This window comes from Cucurbita maxima, unplaced genomic scaffold (genome assembly GCF_002738345.1).
Source record: "Cucurbita maxima cultivar Rimu unplaced genomic scaffold, Cmax_1.0 Cma_Scf00019, whole genome shotgun sequence".
NCBI classification, from domain to species: Eukaryota; Viridiplantae; Streptophyta; class Magnoliopsida; order Cucurbitales; family Cucurbitaceae; genus Cucurbita; species Cucurbita maxima.
The window spans coordinates 1,887,676-1,903,229 of NW_019272035.1; the positions used below are offsets into that span (position 1 = coordinate 1,887,676).

At 35.5% G+C, this 15,554-nt stretch overlaps 2 protein-coding genes across 2 annotated transcripts in view; both read right to left on the reverse strand.

The window, feature by feature from the left end:
• Positions 1-7,849: 7,849 nt before the first annotated feature.
• LOC111493500 (acetylajmalan esterase-like) lies at positions 7,850-9,377 on the reverse strand. Its single transcript, XM_023143204.1, has 6 exons — positions 9,104-9,377; positions 8,882-9,008; positions 8,729-8,814; positions 8,501-8,649; positions 8,148-8,421; positions 7,850-8,067 (listed from the first exon to the last, which is right to left on the reverse strand). The coding sequence occupies exons 1-6, from the start codon at positions 9,372-9,374 to the stop codon at positions 7,850-7,852; spliced, it is 1,125 nt and encodes a 374-aa protein (XP_022998972.1). The 5' UTR covers positions 9,375-9,377.
• Positions 9,378-14,938: 5,561 nt separating this feature from the next.
• The window catches only part of LOC111493767 (26S proteasome regulatory subunit 6A homolog), a 5,454-nt gene continuing 4,838 nt past the window's right edge, over positions 14,939-15,554 (reverse strand). Inside the window, exon 10 of the mRNA XM_023143610.1 lies at positions 14,939-15,425. Coding sequence (XP_022999378.1) covers positions 15,348-15,425 — 78 coding nt within the window. The 3' untranslated portion in view covers positions 14,939-15,347. The remainder of the gene's footprint in view (positions 15,426-15,554) is intronic.

Sequence of the window (15,554 nt, forward strand, 5' to 3'; positions counted from 1 at the left end):
TATATGGTTTTCGTCTATGTTAAAAAAAGACTAACGTGTTTGTGGATTAGATGAGGTCTGAGACATTTTTTTAGATCTAACTCAATTGTTTCCGGTAGCAAAATTATCAAGCTAAAGAATCTTTAATAAATAATTGTGAATGTTTGCTGAATCCACCACACCTAAATGGTGGTGAGAGTTCTCTTATTTATAATCATTTACAGAATACAGAAATATGATAAATTACAAATAATATGGAAATAGCGATAAAAGGAAAGAATAATAAATGAATACAATATATTTATCTTTAATAAAAGGGCAAATATGGTACCCCGTAATGTAAGGCAAATATCTAGGTACCCCGTAATGTAAGGCAAATATCTAGATATTTGCCTTATAATGAACGGTCAACTATCCTTAATACCCCCCCGCAAGCTGAGCGTCTGATTTGAACGAACGTGAAGCTTGGATCTAAAAAATTCAAAGAGAGGTCGAGAAATACTCTTTGTGAAGATGTTAGCAACTTGAAGATGAGAGGGTACATATTGTGGGCGAAGTTTGCCAGCGACAACAAGTTCTTGAAGGAAATGATAATCTAGTTCAACATGTTTGACCCACTTGTGAGAAGCAGGATTAGAGCTCAAAAAAATAGCACTTTTGTTGTCACATAAGAGTAAGGGCGGCTGTGAAATAGGGACCTTGAGGTCATGCAAAAGATGCGTAACCCAAAGAAGTTCAGCAGCAGTTGTGGCAAGAGCACGCTATTCAGATTCACAGCTGGAGCGTGAGATAGTAGGTTGTTTTTTTGGCACTCCAAGAAACGAGATTGTTACCAAGATAAATAGAATAGTCGGATGTAGAACGACGGGACAACCAGCCCAGTCAGCATCTGAATAAGCGACTAGTGTACTAGGAACAGTGGATGGACGAAAGGTAAGACCAAAGTGGAGTGTTCCTTTGACATAGCGAAGAATACGTTTGACAGCAAGAAAGTGATCTGCAGTAGGGGCATGCAGGAATTGACTGACAGAATTGACAGCATAGGCAATATCTAGACGCGTAATAGTCAAGTACTGAAGGGCGCCAACAAGAGATCTGTAGAGAGTAGGATCAGAGAAAGGAGAACCATCAGCAGTCAGGTGTTGAGAAACAACCATGGGAGTGTGAACTGGTTTGCTATCGAGCAACTGAGCATGAGTAAGATATCTCGAGCATATTTTAACTGACTAATAAAGAGATCATCAGGAGTGGGTGAAGCTTCAAGACCAAAAAAGTAACTGAGAGAACCCAAATCTTTTGTAGCAATCTCAGAATGAAGCTTGCAAGTAAAGTTGTCAATAAGAAATGAGTTGTTGCCGGTAACAATAATGTCATCAACATAAAGAAGCAAATAGATAAGGTTAGATTGCTGATGAAAGACAAAAAGGGACGTGTCAGTGCGACTGCAAGAAAACCCAAGTGTGAGAAGAAATGAGCTAAAACGCTGAAACCAAGCACGAGGAGCTTGCTTTAAGCCATAGAGGGTTTTCTTTAATAGACAAACATGAGTGGGAAATCGAGGATCAATATACCCAGGAGGTTGTTCCATATGAACACGTTCAATAAGAGTTTCATTGAGAAAAGTATTCTTGACATCAAGTTGTCGAAGATGCCATTTATTTGTGACTGCAATAGAAAGCACAACACGGACAGTGGTAGCTTCGACAACCGGACTGAAAGTGTCAGTATAGTCAAGACCAGGAACCTGAGTATAACCTTTGGCAACAAGACGAGCCTTGAAATGCTCAACGGATCCATCAGGCAAATATTTAATACGAAACACCCATTTAGAGCCCACGATGTTGGTGTTGACAGGGAGAGGAACCAAAGTCCAAGTATCATTTTGTTGTAATACTCAAATTTCTTCATCCATGGCAGCCACCCAAGCAGGATTCTTAGCTGCAGATTTGAATCCTTTTGGCTCAGTGGATGCAAGAAGAGCAGAAAGAAGTCTAGATGAGTCCAAAATACCAAGATTAGATGGATGACAAGTCTTGAATATACCAGTTTTGGCTCGTGTGATCATAGGATGAGTGCCCAAAGAAGAGAAATCAACAGGAGGTTCAATAGAGGTCAAATTAGAAGTCAAGGTGGCAAAGTGGAACCTGCAAGAGAAGTATCAACCTGCACAGACTCATCTACAAGGTCAGAACAAATATCACATGGGGATGAACTGGATCGAGGAATGTGTGGTGATGAAGTGGTAGGGGGGATGAATCAATATGATGAAGATGTGGTTCCAAGAAATTTGAAATAGGAATAGAGGAAAGAGGTTGGGCCTGGGAGCTAGGGATAGTAGGAAAGTGAGTTTCATCAAATTGAGCATGGCAGATGATATATAGCTTAGTGGTGGCGGAATCAAGACAGCGGAACCCCAAAATAGTACAAGGAATGCTGCGGGGAGAAAGCTTGTTAGGCATATAATCACGCAAATAAGGATAAACACGACAACCAAAGGGATGAAAATTGTCATAATGTGGAGTGTAGCCATAAAGGAGTTCAAAGGGTGACTTACCTCCAAGAAGTGGAGTAGGCAACCGGTTGATAATATAAGCTGCAGTGCTGAAGGCGTCAACCCAAAAACGAGAAGAAAGATGAGAGTGAAAGAGAAGGATCAAGCCAGTCTCAGTCACATGACGATGTTTTCTCTCAGCACGACCATTTTGAGCAGGTGTATATGGACAAGAGAGTTGGTGGTGGAGCCAGAATTACATAAATGAGTTTTGAAACAAGTACTAGTAAATTCGGTACCACCATCGCTTTGAAATACCTTGATACGAGAAGAATATTGATTTTCCACAAATTTTTGAAATTGAAGAAAAATATCAAAAAAATCAGATTTAAATTTTAAAGGGTAAAACCAAGTGAATCGAGAATAATCATCAATAAAAATAGCATAATAAAGAAAACCCGAATTTGATTTGACGAGAGAAGGACCCCAAAGATCACAATGAATAAGATCTAACACATGAGACGAACTACGTTCATTGCGAAAATAAGGCAATCGATGACTTTTCGCAAGCTGACAAGTATTGCATAATGATGGAGAAGACAATAAAGACGTGAGAGAACGTTGACCTTTTCTATTTAAAAAAGAAATAACATAATGATTTACATGACCCAGACGAGCATGCCATAAATCATATGAAGCACGTAAAGATTTGTTTCTAAGAGCTGAAATAAAAGCAGAGTTGCCGCGCTCCAGCACATATAGCCCTGCATCTCTTTTACCGGTTGCCACCACTCTTCCTGTTTGACGATTCTGGATAGTAATAAGATTATTAGTAAATGTAACGGAGAGAGGAAAATCAGACGTTAATTTACTTATGGAAAGAAGATTTTAGTGAGGTGAGGGACAACCAAGACATCTAATAAGTGAATATTTGGAACAGGAGAAAGAGTATCGATGTGGGTAATGGGTAGGGATGCACCTCACAGAGTCCTTACCCATGTAATTTTTAGACTGATCCAGAATAGATGGGTCGACAGTCATATGGATCGAAGCTCCAGTGTCCAGAAACCAATCAGTAGCATCGGGTCCAGCAATAGAACATAACGTGTTAAAGGCTTCAACAAGGTGAGCATGAGAAGAATCAGGTCGAACATACCGTTGGTTGCAGCGGTCAGCATAATGGCTCTCTTTGCGGCATATTTGGCAGTGAGGTGGTCGACGACCCTGACTTGAGTGGGTTCGTCCTCGATTAGAAGAGTTGTTTTGTGAGAATAAGAACGACCTCGCTGGTTGGTAAAGGAAGTAGGGTGGCTTCCATGGGTGCAACCACGATTAGTGGCTGTGAATGTCGTAGGAGTGAAGTTAGAGGACTCAAGGGAGCGCTGGAACAACTCAAAACTTTCAGCTTTAGAGACTAAATCTACAAAACAAGGGATAGGGGTGAGAGCCATTTGAGCAGTAGAAAAAGTTGAAAATTCAGTGCCGAGTCGACGAAGAAACCAGTGCACTTTATCAATGTCCTCGACGGGTCTGCGAATGGCATGAAGTTGGTCACAAATTTTTTTGAAGGCACGGGCATACTCAGCAACAGGTTTGGTGCCACATTTCATCAGCTGCAAGTCATCCTTGAGTCTCAATTCACGAGCTTTCAACTGATGGCTGAACGTAGTTTCCAACGCAAGTCAAACATCACGTGCAGTAGAGAGACCAACGACAACAGCCATAGCTTCCTCAGTGAGAGAGGAGAGTAGGAGACAGAGAAGTCGTTGATCGGCTGCTCTCCATGCCAAATATTTGGGGTTGAGTGTTGAGGAGGTTTCTGGTTCAAAACGAGGTGGTGGAACCATAGTTCCATCGACATAGCCCAGCATGTCTTGACTCTCAAGGAGAGGGAGAAGTTGGCTTTTCCAGAGAAGATAATTGGAGGAAGAAAGTTTGATGGTGATCATATGGATTAGAGTATTGAAAAGAAGAAGATGATAAGAAGATTCGAAAGCCATAGAGAAGAAAGGATAAGGGTTGTTAAACGGAAAGGGCTCTAATACCATGTGAATGTTTGTTGAATCCACCACACCTAAATGGTGGTGAGAGTTCTCTTATTTATAATCATTTATAAAATACAAAAATATGGTAAATTACAAATAATATAGAAATAGCGATAAAATGAAAGAATAATAAATGAATACAATATATTTGCCTTTAATAAAATGGCAAATATGGTAACGTGTAATGTAAGGTAAATATCTAGATATTTGCCTTACAATTAACGGTCAACTATCCTTAACAATAATGATCCAACTCAACTCAACCATAAATTTTTTGAGTTGGATTGTTTCATGTTTTCGAGTAATTTATTTAAATAGTTATTTTAAATAGAAGTAAAATGTTATTATTTTAAAAACAACTTAATTTCAATATATATTTTGAAAAATACTTCCCAAATTATTAAAAGTCTTTTTTACGAGTTTCTTCTAGAATAAATAATCACAAAATTAATTTTTGAAATTAAATAAAAAATAAAATTTTCATTCCATCCCACATAAATAAATTTATAATCCATCAGATTTATCTAATTTGTCCGTACATTAAAAAAAAAATAAATAAAATAGAACATTTTAATCTTACAAATTTATTATTTTGACTTTTTCACCTACTTTATTCGTAGAAAAAACACAACACCAATACAATTTAATTTTTAAATTACATTATTTTATAACATACTTTCATTTGAAACTAAAAAAAATTAGTTTGGTTTACAAATCAAATAATAGATTTTAAAATTAGATTGGAACTATATAATTTTATTCTCTTAATTAAGAAGAAGATTTACAAAATAATAATAATAATAATAATAAAATAAAATAAAAATTAATTGATTTTACGCAACAAATTATATTTTGAAACTGAATTGAAACTATATTTTCATTAATACAAATATTATAAAATATCACACCCACAAACAAAAAATGCAACAAAAACAAAAAGGAAAGCCAAAAACTAAAACAAAATTCAAACAATGCAATGAAGTTGTGGAAAGATGTCGTGAATGAGCCAATATGCCATGAATTTGTGTCGAGTCAAATGGATTTCATCCCAACAAATACGTTCATCTGGATTCAAACAAACTGATGCTCCACCAACCCCGCACATCTTCATAAGGCTAAAGCTGTAATCTCCTTCAATCCTGCAACATGATTTTTATAAAGAAGTTTTATCAAACCCTAAAAACCACAAACACGAATAATTAAGATATCTATTCTTTTGTATTAAGCTAATAATAATTAAGAAAAACATACCGAGTATAAAAGCATGACAGAAGAATCCACATCAATGAATTATAATAGTCACCATATACAATTACAGTGTGTGGATTCTCTCTCTTGAGTACTTCAATGGCTTACTTGATTTGATCATTGTAATAAGAAGTCAAGCCATTCAAATCTTTCGAACAATGAAGTTCATCGTACGTAGTTGCATTATTGGTTTGGTTCGGATAACATTTCTCAGTTTCGATTTAGTTGGTTTACCACAGTCTATACCGTGTAATGTAGTCAGATACATTTTCTGACTCCTTCATCTTCATGCTCTTCAACTCGTCACGAAGAGTTTGGAGACACATTTGCTTGACTCGGTTGATTCCTTTGAACATCTTTTCTAAAGTGTCCCACGCTTCTTTTGAAGTAGTTGCACTGGCAATCTTCTCAAAGACCGACTAGTCAACGGCTCGGAACAACATGTATCATGTCGCCTTATCTTTTGTTTGCAATTATTTTAATACCTTATTTTAATAAACTTAAATGCAGCATAGGGAAAGAAAAAAAAAACTGACAAAGGGCCTGATAGAGAAAAGTGAGGGCACTAAATTTGAGAAGGAAAAGGGCTTTAGGAAAGTGAAAAGTGAAGTGAGGGCAGGCTAAACTTAGCCTGAAAAAAACTATAAAGTGTGCTGATAGAAAAAGAGAGAAAAGAAAAGTATAAAGCAATTTATTGTTTTGTGTAATAAGAACTTCTTTGTCTCCGATTGAGAGCGAGCATTTTGTTTCGTGGTTGGCATCAGAGCGACTATATCAATTTCAATTTCAACAGTTTTGTGCCGCCATATAACCTGTGCTATCCTTTGGTTCTTCGAAACCTTTTTCGACTACCTCCCATGCATCTTGAGAACCGAGAAGAATTTTATTTGGATTCTCCAATTCTCGTAGTTCGTCTTCGTTAGTCTCGGTAGCAGCATTTGACCCATCACATTCGCCATCGGCTTTGATATCAATTTGTTAAAATAAAACTTACTAATCTGTGAAGTAAATCTCACACACTAACGATAGAACACTTCGATACCGCTTTGTGAAAATACTATTTGTGTACTTGTGAAGGAGATGTCGAAAGAACGCTCATTTTATCAACAAAAAAAAAAAATCTCACTAACCTTTTCTATTGCTCTGTCTCTGGCTGTCTTTTTTACTTTACAACAAAACGATTAGATATTTATAAGTTTTCTAACTCGCTTATAACCCTATCATTACTCATACAAAGCTCTTGGCCTTTTTCTTTCATTTCACTTTTCAAATTTACCCTTCCTAATTAATTACTTAAAATTAACATTTAGCATTTTAAATTTATTTCAACAGAGACCACATAATAGAATATTGTTTATGTCTTATTAACATTTAGTATTTTAAATTTATTTCAACAGAGAAAATATAAGAGAATATTGTTTAGGGCTTATTCATGTTGCATGTATTGTTTAGGTCATTTACTTCTTAATAAAGTCACTATGTATTTCTAGAAAAAGTAAGGTATCCATGTACGATTAGCGGTGGTGTCGCACTAAAAACCATGGAATCTATGTTCGAGTAGTTGCATTTTATTTTATAGATTATGTTCGTCTGGGCATCATTTTTAATTTTTTCTTTAGTTTTATTTTATTTTGCATGGGTATTTCTCGTTGTTTTATCTTAAGACATCTTCTTATAAAATTATTTTAAATGAATGGTTTAGCATAAAAATTTATGTCATGCATTAAGCAGTAAATTAGGGTGGTTACAAAGTATCTTAAACCCAATTTAATACTCAAATCACAGCAACTTCTATGAGAACTTAGTAATGAAACATATTCATGATGACAATTTTATTATATTTCTTAGTTTTTGGAATAATATAATGAAAATATCAACCAAATATTTGCTATGTTTCAAATATGTTTCAAAAAAATTTAGAAGTAATTCGAATGAATATTAATGAACTTTATAAAATATTACACCAAAAAAACAATAAAACAAAAACAAAAGCCAAAAACTAGAATTCTATTAATGAACTTAATAAAATATTATTAAAAACAAAATACTAAAGCTAAAAACTAAAAATAAACAGCTAAAACAAAATTCAAACAATGCAATGAAGTTGTGGAAGGATGTCGTGAATGAGCCAATATGCCATGAATTTGTAAGCCTTTTGAGTCAAATGGATTCCATCCCAACTAACACGTTCATCTGGATTTGAACAAACTGATACTCCACCAACTCCGCACATCTTCATGAGGCTGAAGTTGTAGTCTCCTCCAATCCCGCAACATGATTTTTGCAAAGAAGTTTCATCAAAACCTAAATACCACACACATGAATAATTAAGATATCTATTCTATTCTTTTGAACTAAGCTCATAATAATTAAGAAAAACATACCGAGTATAAAAGCACGACGAAGGATCCACAACAATGCATTATAGTAGTCACCATATACGATCATGGTGTGTGGATTCTCTCTCTTGAGCACTTCAATAGCTTCCTTGATTTGATCATTGTGATAAGTAGCCAAGCCATTCAAATCTTTCAAACAATGAAGTTCATCGTAGGCGGTTGTATCATTGGTTTGGAATCCAGTGAGATAGATGGGTAAACATCCAATTGGAAAGTTTCCAGGAACAACAACTCGAGTAGCTCCGTAGCTTATCGCTTTCTGCACCAAAAAAGAAAAAAAAAACTTCAGAGGTAAGTAAAAAACTCTAATTCAAATAAATATATAAACGCAAAGTTACCTCAACCGCGTTCTTTATGGTTTGAACAACTTGGGGCACCATATCTTTCACGTCTTGAATAGTTTTGCCTTGAAACAAAGCGTAATTATAATCATTCCCACCAATCTCGCCCACCAAGAACAAAGCATTCCTTAATTTCTCATTGCAATCTATAAGATAGGAGCATAATAGAAATTAAAATGAACATATATAAAACAAAATATAATTAATTGGAGAGAAATTAGAAACCTCTTTGGTTGTAGCAAATGGAGTTGAAATGAGAGAACATCCAATAAAGTTGTTGGTTGAGAGAAGAGTTGGTGACCGGAGATAATGGAGTTGAAATGAGAGAACATCCAATAAAGTTGTTGGTTGAGAGAAGAGTTGGTGACCGGAGATAAGATTTGTTTTTGAGAAAGAAGCTGAGAAGACAAAGCCGTAGAACCAGCCACTGCGAAATTCACACCATGCCTTGTCAATGCATCTTTGTTCAAATAAGGGTTCACCAAGGGAAGTCCAGCGTCCAAAGCTGCAAATTGAAAGGGGAATATGGTCATATCATTAGACACCAATTTGGGGGGCTTGAGAATATTAGTAGAATAAAAGGTTAGAAGGAAGGGATACCAAAGTAATCAATCATGAGAAGACCATTGGAGCAGCGGCCAGTGGATTTGTTGAACAACGTTTCACCGTAAGGAAGATGAGAAAATGGGGTGTTGGGGTTTTGACGAATGAGGTTTCCAGTGTCCGAAATCGAGTCACCCAGTTGGTAGATAGCGTCGAACATGCAGGTTTTGAGTAGATGGGCTGTGGATGAAGGACAGCCAATAACTGAAACAAGAACAAGAAGAACAGCAAGAACAATAGAGGAAGGAGATTTGGTTGAAGGCGCCATTGTGGAACAAATTCTGAATTGGAATTGTTGAATGGTGGAAGGGTGAGAGGTTTGGTTTTATAGGTTACTATGCTTTCCCAATCCTTTTGGGAAGATAAAAGGGTTTTGATTTGTTTTTGAATTTCCTAAATCTTTTGACATTCTAATCTTTTTTATCTTTGATGATTTTAGTTTTGAGTAGCTTACTTTTAGGAAATATAATGTAACAGTACAAAATAAATAAATACATAAAGAAACAAATAAAATTATTATAAACAAAAATTATTATTATGTAAAAAATTAATAATAATAAATTAATAAATAAGTAAATAAAAAATAATTATTCCCTCATTTCTCTCCATTAACCGTAGTCACATTCCCAATAATCTCTCCTCAACACGCCTCACAATTCCTGCAAAATGATGAAAAATGTCTGATTCAATAAAACAGAAATGTCTCGCCTCAAATTTTTAGGAGATGGGTTTATAGAGATGATCTAGATTTACATGAGAGAGAGATTTGAGATTTTATATATAGATCTCCTTTTCTTTTATCCAATTATTTAGTTTTATTTAGCAATTTACGATTAGAAAGATACATGATCAACAGCAGAAACAAAATAGAATCGATTAAATTGGCAAAAAGTAATTGCTAACGAAAAATAGCAAACAAAAATAAAAATAAAGGATTAAACCGATTTAACTTATCAGAATTTCTTCCCTCCTCCAAAAACAAACACAAAAAAGGTTCAGATTAAGTTTTGCTAATAAGAGAGATATTTTGCTAGAAAGAGATATTGCATTTGAAGAGGTTAATAGTTTTCCTTTTATTTTATTTAATGTTATTAAAGTCATCCTCAAATAGTTTTCCTTTTATTTTATTTAATGTTATTAAAGTCATCCTCAAACAGAAGATAATTAAAAGAAGGAAAACACAGTAAGAGACAGTGAGAGAAGATTGAGAATATAATTGAAATTATCTGGAAAATGTTAAAAGGTATTAAACACCCTTAGAAAATGGAAAATGTTAAAAGGTATTAACCACCCTTAGAATTAGAATATCTGTGAAAGTTTAAAAGAGATATTGCATTTGAAGAGATTAGTAGTTTTCCTTTTATTTTATTTAATGATATTAAAGTCATCCTCAAACAAAAGATAATTAAAAGAAGGAAAACAAAGGAAGAGACCGTGAGGGAAAATTGGGAATATAATTGAAATTATCTGGAAAATGTTAAAAGGTATTAAACACCGTAAGAGAAAATAGAATATCTATGAAAGTTTAATGAGTATTAAATGGTTTGTATGAAAATAATACTATAACAAACATATATAAATATTTCAAGACCTAATTCAGGCAAAGACTCTAACGTTCCCATGAAGTATAACACATGTGTCAACATAAATTAGAGAACCAATTTTGTAGAAATTCAAATTTGAAACTGATGTCATGGGCTCACATAGGTTGACTTGGATTTCAATGGACTTTCATTAAGGATAACGATGGAATGCCTAAGTTAACCAGGTAAGTGACTTACTATCGGCATGGTTATAGTTGTTGTTGACACGTGCTCCGTGGTTCTGCACGTCTCATATATATTGATATGTGTGAATTGTCTGTGGATCGATATGCTTCTTGTTTGTTATGTATATGTTATAATATGTGAATTGTTTGATAATAATTACGGTACGATGTGTTCAATGATATGTTTGAGATAGGATACGAGAAGGATGCACAAAACGAAATGTAATGATAGGAGTCAAATACGTTCATGAAACATTAAGGTTAGGTTACATATCGGAGTGATATGGATAAGAGAGATTGATGAAAGAATACGATTAGGCTACGGGTAGAAAGGGATAGGTTTGTGATAGATTGATAGAACAATAGCGTTAGGATTGATAGGACGATAGCGTTAGGCTACGTTCTTGTGATGATATGACTGAGGTACGTTCATATAATGATATGTTTGTGATAGGTATAAGAACATTAAGGCTATGATAAGTTAGAAAACGATATGACTACGATTTATGTTATGACTTGTTTATGATATGATACATTGTGATGCAATATGTCATGGTATGATGTGTATATGATGAAATGTTATGTTAAAAGCATAGAACGTTATGTTAGGTCTCTTATATTTGAATGTAAATAGCATGAATTGTATGACATGAAACACGATAAACTGTCTGGAACTATAACCCCGTAGGAAAATGTATGAAATGTAAATTGAAAATGAGAATGACATGAAGCATGGAACGTGACAGGGGGGTTATGTTCATTAATGATAAATGTAGAAGTAGGGGGACCTCATGCATTATGTGTGTTCATACATCTAGGGGATACCCCTATCCCATTACGAGGGTACGGACGCGTACATCCAATGGCAGGACAACGATCGTTATGCTTGCATAGCACTGTCGTGACGGTTACTAGTTTTAAGGGGTCCCGGCATAAGGGGCTCCCAGAGTAAGCCCACCGGATAAGGAAAGTGGCCCAACGGTGTGCAAACTAGCTGGTGAGCCCATACTCGCACGTATGGGCATTGTGTAGAGTATATGGTACATGTCCACGATTACCCGTTAGGACAGTACCGTAGGGAAAACGAAAGATAGGTCCCATCATTTCATTGCATGTGATTGTTGCATTTAACCCCAATAGAGTGGGGTCACTTACTTAGTATTTATTTAAATACTCAAGTCATGTGCTACTACATGTTTCAGGTTAAGGCAAAGGCATTCCTGTACGGCTGACGACGGCATCGCAACTCGAGACCATGGCACATGCATAGGATAGTGGTATTTGTTTTCTTAGACTTTAGCTAGACTAGGTTATTTCTAACTTAAACTCTTATTCATTTTATTTAGTCTTTTGTAGTGTCGTTTTAAAGATGTTTTCGAAATACGTAAGTTCATGGTTCTGTTTTAAGATAAAGGTTATGTTTTATGAAATTTTAATGAAGTCTTCCACATTCAATGTTTATAGTACGTATACGGTAGAGACCTTAAATTAAATAGAAAATTTTGGATCCGTTACATATAATCTATCATAGAATGAGGATATCGTAAGATGTTCAAAAAAAATCATAATCTTAAAAACCCAAAAAATCTAAAAAAATTTATAACCCTACCATTTTAAGATAGTAAACTTAACCGGTATGGTTTGGGTTGAATTATTAACTTATTTAAGTTAGATTACATTTAATAAATGAAAATTTTATGAATTACTGTAACGGCCCTAGATTTCTACGAACCTAAAATCGTTATCGTCATCATAACATATGCTTTTATATGAAATTAAACATTTAAAATTTCATTATAAAGTACTGTCATGGAGTTACATGTTCAAAAACATCTTTAAAATGACATAAGGAAATACTAAATAAAACATTAAAAGTAAAAACATCCTACTCTAACCTAAGTAGATATCATTATCGTATGCACGTGTCATGGTCTCTACTTGTAGTGTCGTCAACAACCTACAGAGATGTCTTGTCTTTACTTGAAATAGAAGTAACGGTGACCCCACTATTGGGGTTAGGGAATGCAAACACATACAACCCATGATCTAGGGACCTATTGTTAAAACTATCATAGAAGTGACTACCAGTTCGGACAAAATTGGATGTGTAGTACTCTCTACACACAACCAACACGTGCAAGTGTGGATCCCTAGGTGGTTCACACCCCTAATCATAGTCGAGCTAGTTGTTCGTATCGATGTTCGGAGGTCATTAGACCACTAAGTATCATCATTATAAATGGGGAAGTAATCCGATATATATGTAACACAAAATGCAGGAGGTCCATATAGTTTTCATCCTTAAATCATCTTTATGACACAACCCTCTACCCGTTCACATATTACTCTAACTAACGTGCATGTATTGGCTTTTATACGTTCATCATCATTAACATTAACTAGGGTTGTGTCTTAGAAAAATAATCGTCATAATGCATCATAACATTTAATACATGCACATCATCTTAATATGCAATAACTTCGTACTAAGTCATCTTGTCATCATACATCTTACATCGTCATGTTGTTTTGCATCATCATATAATGTCATCATGTAACATTATTGTATATCATACAACATCATATAGCATTATCATATAACGTAGACACGTCATCGTGAATGAGCATCATTTGTAGCAAAACATCTTAGTTTAGTGAAAATCAAATGTAACCAAAATATTGTCAAAGTAAGTTCCGGAGTTTGATTGTCAATTCCCCATTCACATACAGTAACAAATAGTTTTACAATTATTTTTTAATCTCCAAGTCCCATGCAGTAGTAAATAATTTCAATCTTCGGGCATATCGTGTAGCTTCAATTCACATACAGTCGCAAGCTAATGGCAAACTTCATCATGATAGATAATATTGATAACTTTGCAGGTGAACGTGCATTTGGAGAAGGAGGTGACATGTGTCAGGCATCGACAGAGACACATGTCGGCTAACAAGGAAGGAAGCACGGCTGGCCGAGTGAGGAATCATGCGGTTGTCTGATTGGTGCATGCAGAGCAAACAGACCCGTCTCCATTGATCGGATCTGCCAATTTGACCCAAGAACCCAACTCAACCCAACCCGACCGATTATGCCATGTTTTGTGAAGAGAAGATTAATAGAACACCTTATGCCTGCCAACGATCCAACCCAAGAGGTAAGTGTCACACACAAGAATCGCTTCCCTCCACTGTCGAGTCGAGGACACGCCATCTCCCTTCCTAGGCATGTGCCTTACTCACGTGAGAAATGCATTACAGCGCATGGTGAGTCCTTTTTTGGCCCGTTTGACCTGTTCGATTAGGTGCCTCAGCTTGTAATTTGATGTCTAGAGCTAAAATGTCTCAAAATATACTATAGGAAGATATAACTAGTTGTTAATTATTGCTACGCACGTTACTTTTAATTTATGACATTACTTTCTTTAAAATAGTTTTCAACGTATTTCCTCGCACACATTTTCTAAAACATTTTTCACAAACATAATCCGAGGTTCAAGCATATGCCGATATTATCCGCAAAATTTGAATTTCACATGGCTTACTTGTTCACTAGGTTAGAACAAGTGTCGCACAATAGTTATCCCGCTACTACAAAAGTATGATTGTGACACCAACCATACATAAAAGCCCGTGATAGAGGAGAGAAGGTAGAACAGGGGAGAAAATCTACCCATATCCCCAATTTTTCACCGATTTTCATATGGAGAGGCGTGGTTGAGGACAATTTAAGCAAGGAAAGTAGGTTTGAGCAATGTTAAGTTTAGTTTTAGAGAGTTTGGTTGTAGGAAGGACTCGAGATACCCATGCTCAACTGTACTTGTTGAAGCTTAGGCTCATGGCGATTGGAGTACCGTTTGGCCTCGAGTCTGGTCGAAAAGTTTGGTCGAGCGGCCGAGCTCCGAGGAAGAGCAATCAGTACAAAAAAAGAGGAGCTAAACCGGGACTCGACCCTTGTTTTCTAGTATTCCTTTACTCAAAAATAATAATAATAATAATGCTTACAAATCATCAACTATAAATATTACTAGAAAAAACAATTTATAATTTTGAGATAAAAAAAAAAAAAGAAGAAATTTCAAACAAGCTCTTACCATGATGAAGTTATTTGGAGTCAGATAAGTGGTTTAGAATTAGCAGTTCCACTAGAAGCCCCTCATATGTAAACTCTTGGAAGCTTTCTAACAACACAGAACAATCAACTAATTCTGTCATGTGGTGTAAAGATTGAAATGCTTCTCAGTTTTCACAGCAGACAACAAACTAATTCTAATGAAAAACTCGAACAATCTTTAGAGGAGGCGCGCTTCCATCAACCTCCCTGCCTCGCCATCTTTCTATCATACATCCAAATGTAGAGCACAAACTGCACGAAACTAGAGCTTCTACTCTCGGGTCTTTGTTGACAAACATCTCGCTTAAAACTTCATTTCTCTCTCGAGTTGCCAACCCCACGACTGTTGGTCTTCGTCAGTAGCTCTATGCATAATAGTTCAGGCTTGCTTTCTTCTTGGCTTGAACCTGGATGATCCCTTCATTGAAGTCCTCATGGTTCACCTGATTGTTCCACCAAAACACAGAAAAAGGGATCAAATGATCGGTAGTTCTTCAAATTCATTCAACCACTGCAACCTTCATCATCCTTTTTTTTTTTTTTTTTTTTTTTTTTTTTTTTTTTTTTTTTTT

Excerpts from the sequence above, each read along its gene's own strand:
- LOC111493500 (XM_023143204.1), bottom strand. The coding sequence starts at position 9,374 with ATGGCGCCTTCAACCAAATCTCCTTCCTCTATTGTTCTTGCTGTTCTT. Across the intron at positions 9,009-9,103 it reads TCTCATGATTGATTACTTTG|CTTTGGACGCTGGACTTCCC; the intron begins GTATCCCTTCCT and ends TTCAATTTGCAG. Across the intron at positions 8,422-8,500 it reads CCATAAAGAACGCGGTTGAG|AAAGCGATAAGCTACGGAGC; the intron begins GTAACTTTGCGT and ends TTTTTGGTGCAG.